Source organism: Gymnoscopelus braueri, assembly GCF_963280865.1.
Source record: "Gymnoscopelus braueri genome assembly, chromosome: 24".
NCBI lineage: Eukaryota > Metazoa > Chordata > Actinopteri > Myctophiformes > Myctophidae > Gymnoscopelus > Gymnoscopelus braueri.
This window is the reverse complement of record NC_137626.1, coordinates 38,412,961-38,421,623: the sequence shown is the minus strand read 5'-3', so window position 1 is coordinate 38,421,623 and position 8,663 is coordinate 38,412,961. Positions and strand designations below refer to the sequence as shown.

At 38.3% G+C, this 8,663-nt stretch overlaps 1 protein-coding gene across 1 annotated transcript; it reads left to right on the top strand.

Annotated features, from left to right (window-relative positions):
• The first annotated feature begins 2,838 nt into the window (after positions 1-2,838).
• Positions 2,839-7,387, top strand: atp5pf (ATP synthase peripheral stalk subunit F6). The gene is made up of 4 exons (XM_080422231.1): positions 2,839-2,970; positions 5,821-5,995; positions 6,616-6,740; positions 7,281-7,387. Exons 2-4 carry the CDS (start codon positions 5,823-5,825, stop codon positions 7,307-7,309), a joined length of 327 nt encoding a protein of 108 aa, XP_080278357.1. The 5' UTR covers positions 2,839-2,970; positions 5,821-5,822; the 3' UTR covers positions 7,310-7,387.
• The last annotated feature ends 1,276 nt before the right edge of the window (positions 7,388-8,663 follow it).

Below are 8,663 nucleotides of genomic sequence, written 5' to 3'. Positions count from 1 at the left end.
ATGTTCTACAACCCTGTTACTCTAATCACAGTAACAGGGCTGCAAGTAACAGGATTGCAAATCTATGCTAATGTTAGCTTTTTCTCAGGAATAGAAGCTAGCTGTTTAGATAGCTGTTAGGATTTACCAAGAGGACAACTCACATAAGTAAATAAGTAAATATGATTTTTTTGTCAAGTATTTATCTTATTCTGGAAATATGCATAACAGGGTTGCGTGAGGTAGGTTGAGACATTCAAGCAAGGCTGACAATGTTATAAAAATATGAATAATAGAAGAGAGGAGATACCTTTGCTCTACCCATGCTGTTAGGAAAGTGTTTGATGATGTCACTTCTAGTGTGTCATGTGACTCACACTTTTCTTCTTCTTTTACCATGCTAAAAAGGTTAAGGTAACAGGGTTGCATGCAAGTTGTGGGACACAGGTTCCTTGCATAATAATACTTATTTAAAATATTATGTTAATTAAAAAATATGTTTGCACATCTACAAGAGACATCTATGAACAAAATAATGCAAAAGAAAGTAGATTTTAACAGTTTTATCTGAGATTCAATTTGGTCACCAAGGGGGTGGGACAAGAGAAAAGTAGCATTTTAGGGGTACTACAGACTTATTTGGTATTTTTTTAAAATATGTTCAAAAATTTTTTTCTCCATGTTGATTTAGATTTGGTCTCAGGACAAGTCAAAGTTACACGACAACTGCATTATTTAGTATTTTGTAAATGGATTATTTGACATTTCTTGGGTGGGACGTAAAATGTCCTCCAATTCTGGAATGACCCATCTAGCTCTCTTATACCTTGACCACAAGTGGGCAGTGTAGAGTGGTGTGCAGTAAGCTCTGAACAGAGTGATCTTAACTGCTTCAGAGCACATGCTGAACTTACGTGCGAGGATGTTCCCTGCATAAAATATTTTAGTACTTTTACTTTTGGTACTTTAAGTATATTTTGATGCCAAAACTTTTGTACTTTTACTCAAGTACAATCTGAATTCTGGACTCTTACTTGTAACGGAGTATTTCTATAATGCAGTATTGGTACTTTTACTTAAGTAAAGAATTTGATTACTTTTTCCTCCACTGTTTGAGACACATCCAGGTTTTAGCTGGGTCAAACGAGAATTACGTGATGTTGATCCCCTTTTCCTATTCACTCATACTAGGACATGACGTACTGTAGGCCTATGTGTAGGCAGAAGAATGCATAATGATGACTCATCAGTGCTGTGTAATCTAAATCATTTTAAAGCATAAAATCAACCACTCAGTCAGTCAATAAAATAAAAAAAACGATAAACAAATCAATATGAATCAACAATAATAATAATAAATTTCCTCCCCTCTGAGATTTATTTTTTGTTATAACATTGAATCAAATGATCACCCATTGGTGATGAAGCCTACTGCTGTACAAACGTGAACTTGTGAAGAGTTATGATATGATATAGATGTGTAATAAGACATAATATAGTACTTTTTTAAAAACGTTTTACTGCTATTTAATAGTAAATTATTCTCTCATGTTGCTGCTGCACATGTCACGTATAAAAAATAAACTGCTAGCTTGTCAAACAGCGCCACCCCTTGGTGCTGGAAGGAACACTAGTGGAACGCAGATGCAAAAATGCGCGTTGTGAGCTTGTAGATCGGCTGTTTTTCGGCTGACAGATTTTTTTGACATTTACACCTCCCACATGTACATAAACGTTCAGATTTCAAATACAAAGTGCTGAAACCTGGGCGACAGATGTAACAAGTTGAACCGGACCACGATTAGTACCCTTATCTCCCGTATTGTTCAATAAAAAGCATTTTAATCCGATCGGCAGCCATTTTCTATATAAATATATATTTTTTTAAATGTATCAGAGTGCAATACACCTCCAACCGGTAGTGTCGCATTCTTGAAAGCATCGGAGAAAATTCGGAGAAAATGGCCGGCGATCTGATTAAAAAGCTTTTTATTGAACAATACGGAATATGCAGGTAGGAGGTAGCCTACAGACCTTTGCCGGCTGAACTTGTTACATTCGTGGCACTTTATATTTGAAATCTGAACGTTTATGTACATGTGAGAGTTGTAAATGTAAAAGAAATCTAAAACCAGGAACAAACGGTTCCATGACGCTTGTGACAGACGAGCGTCATCATCATTTGGGGTCTAGCCTAGCTCTGTCTCCTTAACGCTATGGTACTTCCGATTCTTTCCCCTCGCACCGCGGTAGCGCAGCCTCTCGTCTGTAGCAAAAATAAAAAATACGCTTTTGCTATTCACCAAAACAAAGACGGTTTTATGGAGTTGAAAGCCTACTCTACTAAGTGGGAACACTCTGAGCCCCCCACCTCACGTCTAAAATACACTTTTTGGCCAGAGAATAAAATATTTCACCGGAAGGAATTTTTTTTTGTTTGCTACTCCACAGTGCCCTCTACAGAACTGGTCAATGGAATTTTTCGGAGATTCTTCCTTCCGGTGAAATATTTTATTTTCTGGCCAAAAGGTGTATTTTAGACGTGAGGTGGGGAGTTCAAAAGTGTCCCCACTTAGTAGAGTAGGCTTTTACCTCCATAAAACCGTCTTTGTTTTGGTGAGTAGCAGTAGCAAAAGTGTATTTTTTTGTTTTACTACAGACGAGAGGCTGCGATGCGAGGGGAAAGAATCGAAAGTACCATAGCGTTAAGGAGAACTCCTTCTAACACTATGGACCAGAGCTAGGTCTAGTAGCCATGGCTAGACCCCTCGGTGCTGGAAGGAACACTAGTGGAACACAGATGCAAAAAAAACAGCCGATCTACAAGCTCACAACGCGTCGCGAGCTTGTAGATCGGCTGTTTTTTCGGCGCGCGGCGCCGCCGTACGACGAAGAGGTACTAAATATTCCAGGCTTTATCGGCTACCCACAATCCACCGCGCTTTGTCATTAGATTCAGCTCTGATCTGCTGCAGCTGTGTCAAATCCAAGGTGAGTTGTAGCCTACTCAGATAATTATGATGTTTGTGACGTTTATATCTGTAGAAATAACATTTATATACGTGTAAATGTCTGCTTCACGTGTCAACAAGCATTCATTGGTTTGTTTCGACACGACGTGACGGTATACATTGGATACGCACATACCAAAGGCAGGTCATCTGAGGTTAGCATGCTAGTTAGCATTAGCACTGTGTGGGTGATCTTTAGTACAGTGATGGGAAAAAGGACTCATTCTTTACTAAGTAAAAGTATCAATACTGAATACTCAACAAGTTCCAACAAGTAAATGTCCGGAATTAAAAATGTACTTGAGTAAAAGTACAAGTATTGGCATCAGAATGTACTTGAATTACCAAAGTAAAAGTACTCATTATACTGAATGTCCTATTTCAAAGAAATCTTTTGAAAATAGAAAATCTACAAGCTCTTTGAGACACATTGCGAGCTTGTAGATCCGCTATTTTCTAATGGCTGAAGTGTTTAATGTGTGTTTTGTAATAATAATCAATAATAATTAAAATCTACAAAGTAACTATTAACAACATTTTCCAAATCATTGTAGTGGAGTAAAAGTTCAATATTTGCCTCTGTAATGGAGTAGAAGTAAAAGTACTGAAAATTGGAAACATTCCAGTAAAGTAAAAAATACCTCAAATTTGTATTCAAGTACAGTACTTGGGTAAATGTACTTAGTTACTTTACACCACTGTCTTTAGTATTATCAACTGCATTGTGTAAATAACTGGGGATTTAAATGTAGTCATGTTGCGTTTTATCGATTTATCATTGATTTCAGTCTCTGTTGAAAGAGCATGTTGTGTGTGGCTGTACATCTGCAGTATTTAGAGATTTGCTCACCTATTAAGTTTCTGAGGACACTTAATAGCCAGGGCAACCTTTTTATTTTCTTGATAGTCAGTGTGCCATATCAACATGAAGTTTAGTATGACACCACATCAAAATGTAATTGTATCCAACCCACTTTGATTGTCCATAGGCCATACTGTATTACTGTATTTTTTTATTTTGTAATAGTTTATTCCAGGATGTAATGATCATTAGACTAGCAATAACCCACCTATCTCCCAGACTCTCTCTCCAGTCAGTTATCAGTTTGAATGAATGTAGAATTATGTGCAGGATTTTATTTGTATATAGATGTGAGGGGACTTGATTTAACTGACTAAACTTTGTTTTTTTTTAATTTGATTTTAAAAGAAAAACTCTCTCACACACTTATGCCAGTGTGCCAGTGATCACTCATGTTGGCACCCGTTCCAAAGGTTGAAACATTGTATGTAACACAAATCTTGTATGGGGGCTCCTGGCACAAAATTTGGGGGTCTGCGCCTGCGGAAACAAATGCCTATTAATTTGCTGGGGTTTTAACCATGAAAATGTTTGAGATCCACTGGTTTAAATAGCATTAGGAAGCAAGCCCAAATAAGCAACTGCACTGCAGAAATAAGCCCAAAAAAGGGCAACCTGCAGCTACCAATATTTACAAGCAACTTTACAGAAAAACAAGCCCAAAAATACTTAAGCAAACGTGGCAACACTGCTGTAAAGTAGAAATGATTGCGTACTTATGTTAGTGGCCATGGATCAAGTCAAATTTATTTTATCGATACGCAAATGTTACACACTTGATCATAGAAATCTTACCAAGGCTATTATTTTTGGAGACCTGCTAAGGTTGTAAATGCAAACTACATGGAGATATATATATCTAAACCACTTTGAAAGCTACATCATTCTGAAAGAATGAAGCTACCCACAACCTAATGGGAAATGTTGCAGGGGGTCCCCAGCAAAATGAGTTAAAATAGTTTTAAAATCAATTTTTTTTATATCTCAGCCAATGGAAAATAGCCGATCTACAATGTCACAACGCAGACTCATTTCAGATGGGGGTCTGCTGCCAAATACATATAAATGTAGGTGTCCTTGACCTGAAAAAGTTATACACCCAACTTGCTACTGTTGTCAAGCGGTCTATAACAGTTAACTAAGCCTGTGTTTCTCATTGTGGAGGTCTTTGAGGGGGTCCCCAGCAAAGTAGGGAGCAGTGTTAATGTTGACTAAGATTTTGATATTTAGTCAACTGAGACTAGACTAAGACTAAACAATTTCAGATGACTAAAATAGGACTGAAACTAAATGGTGTGTTATTCAAAAGACTAAGACTAAATCAGATTTCTGGAGAAACAAATATATAATAAAAAGTAATCTCTTGAAAATAGCAGCTCTACAAGCTGCAATGCATTGTGAGCTTGTAGGGTCCCATGCATGTATTAGCTGATGGCTAAAGTGGCTTGTGCTTTAGTTGATGCTATATTATCTAATGCTGGGAACCCCCTCAAGGACCCCTGTGGGTCCCCAGACCCCACTTTGAGAACCACTGATTATAAGAGTATAAGAGTATGACAATTCTGAGCATACATGATGCCACACTCTACACTTACAGTAGACCATAGACGATTATAGAATTCTGTACTAAATCATAACAACTATCATCTCAGACAGGGGTCCCCATGACCAAATCTAATCAGAATTGGAATCAACTTTATTGTCAAGCTTGTACTTTTGCTATTTTTGCTACTTTTGCATGCCACTTTTTTTTATGATGGAGGGCATTAATTTGCAAAAGAAAAACACATTAAAAAGTTGAAATATGGAGAATATAATTTCTCCACCCACTTCCGAGATGCTGTGATTTTACTTTAATAAGTAATTTGACTTCATTTACCATCGTATGCTTATGGACAAGACTGTGAGTGATTTTAATATGACGATAACCCATGAATGCAACATTTAACGTTTTCCTCAATTTGACAGAAATGGCGCTTCACCGGTTATTCCATCTGTCATCGCTGTTCCGTTCGGCCGTGGCCGTGACGCTGCGTAGGAACATCGGCATCTCCGCTGTCCTCTTCACCAAGGCCTCACAGGGCCTGGACCCCATCCAGAAACTGTTCCTGGACAAGATCCGCGACTACGCCACTAAGAGCAAGTCAGTAGCAGTGTTAATTCCATCAACTAAAACTACTACCTTCTTTCACTGACGAAAACTAAACAAAATAAAAACTAAGCTATGATGAGTATGACTAAATATACTGACAATTTCATCAACATAAAAACTAGACAAAAATGTCAGGGAGGGACCAGTCGAGCAGAGATCCAGTAGAACTAAGACAAGTCATTTTATGCCTGATTGTGTGTGGGTGCCGTGCTCCGAAAATAGCCGATCTACAAGCTCACAGCTGTTGTGAGCTTGTAGATCGCTACGTGTATCCTCCTGTAGTGTGTGTGTGTGGCAGCTTCATTCAGTGTATGGCACAAATCCACAGCTCAGAATCAATTTTTTTGTCACAACATAGATTTATTGGTATAAAGAAGTGGGTGAAATTTGTTTTTGTTTTCAGAAAGCGAAGGAAGAGAGATTAACCAGCTGGTACAGTATTTACATAAGCGTAGACATAAGGTGCATAAGGTTAGACACAAAGGTGGTAACACTTATGTACAGATCCACAGAGATTAGACATTAAGGTGCGAAAGAGCCTACTACTAGTAGACATTCTACTGTGTCCAGTGTTGTGGTTGTAATGGTCTGTGTCATGAATCGTCTTTCAGGGCCACTGGAGGCATTGTGGATGCGGGCCCTTCTTACCAGAAGAACCTGGGTGATGAAATGACCAAACTGCAGAGACTATATGGAGGAGGAGACCTCAACAAGTTCCCGAACTTCAAATTTGTCGGTAGGCTTTGACCACAGACATCAATAGGTAGACTCCTCATTGGCCAATAACCAGCTCAGTGGCCTTGTGGTTAAGAGTGTCATACTCGGACTATATAAATAGGACCCAATGCCTCCCTGCTTGGCACTCAGCATCAAGAGGTTGGATTGGGGGTAAGTCCCTGTCACATACTAGCGTCATGCGATGTAACAGTGAGGATGTACATGTGGAAAGTAAGCCACAAATGACCTCAGCCAAGACACAAAAAGTCTTACGGTGAGGAAATAAGAAAACTAATGATTAAATCATTTAGTTTTTTTGGTGCTGGTCAAGAGCTCATAAGATACATTTTTTAAGCGAGAAAACTAGCTTGAGTGTGTCATGTAGTTTGAGGTTTGTGTTCCATTGTGTGTTTTTGACAACTGTCATTCACTCATGTCTATTCCAGGGTAACTAACTCAACTTACATAACCAACAAAAATCATAGGGGAAATGTCCTTAGTTTTAGTCTTGATGAATGCAAAACTATAATAACTTTGGTTTCTTCTGTTTCTCTTTCAGCTCCCCAACTTGAGGAGACGACCAAGTAAACGCTACTTTATGAGTGTTGTACACCTGTCCTACCTAATAAAAATAAGTTGTATTTAATAAAGTGATAATGGGTTGAACCTTCATGTACAGGTTGTCAATTCATTTATTGTGAGTTAAACTCAAGTCACTTAAACATACATTAAGATACAGTATCATGAGTTAAAGGTAATGTATGTGATATTTTTTGGTTAAAACAAAAGGTTTACTGTTAAAAGGTTACTATATTCTGATCTTAATCATTGCTATAGAGTGTTTTTAGTAACGGTCCTGTCCCTCCAGCTCTTAAATCAACAGAAAATACATTTTCAGCTGGGTTGCCAATTCCAGCCGATCAGGAGAGGCTACCGATTTATCAGGTTCAGTCATCACTACCAATTGCACCTGTGTATGACGTCTCTCTTCCTGAATGGATAAAATATGTATCCCGATCTGAAAATGCGAAAAAGAATTGGAGAGACGGGGAGGCCACAATGGGAACCCCCCCCAAACTGCTAATCAATCAGTCAAAACCCTGTTACTTAAGCAATTACTATCAGAATATAGGGCTATTTAACACTCATTTTGACTAACTGCACCTTTGATATATGTTAGCTGGTGCGTCCGTCATAACATTCATGTCAGAGTTGATTGGATCAAGGTGTATTATGGAGTAGTAGGATCTTGAGGGCTTCATTTTTACCAGATGCATTGTGAGCTTGTAGATCTGCTATTTTTGGTACACAACACCATCTGCCATTAAAAGGAAAAGAAGAAGGCAGGGATACTTGACCGCTATTGTCGTGGCAACGGTGGCACCTGCTGTAGCTATAAACCTGATGTTTAATACCTTATCAGTGGTTCTCAACCTTTTCAGGCCGTGACCCCCCCCCCCCCCTCCAAAAAAATCATATTTGAACTGAGGGCCCCCTGCCCTGACAAGCACTTGGAATTGTAGGAGTTGAGGCATTACATTTAGTTTGACTCGGTTCCACAGGTAAATATTGTGAAAATGGCCTCGGAAATCACGTTGCAGTGCGTTGTGTGCTTGTAGATCGGCTATTTTCACACATTTTGCCTCTTATATTATTTGACAATTTGGCCAATGTTTGACCAGTTTTTATAGTATGGTTTGTTTATTGCTTTTGATGCAGTAATGATCCTTTTTTTTTTTTGAGGTATTAAAAAGGTCTTAAAAGTCCTTAAATTGTCACTTTGACGTTGTTTTTTTCCTCCATAATATGGTACAAAGTCTTACATCTGGAGGAAATAAAAGAAAAGCATACAACATACAAAATTGCAAGTTTAAATAGTTTTGAAACATTTTAATAAATACCATCTTGTATGGGGTCCTCCATGGCCATATACATTAATCTG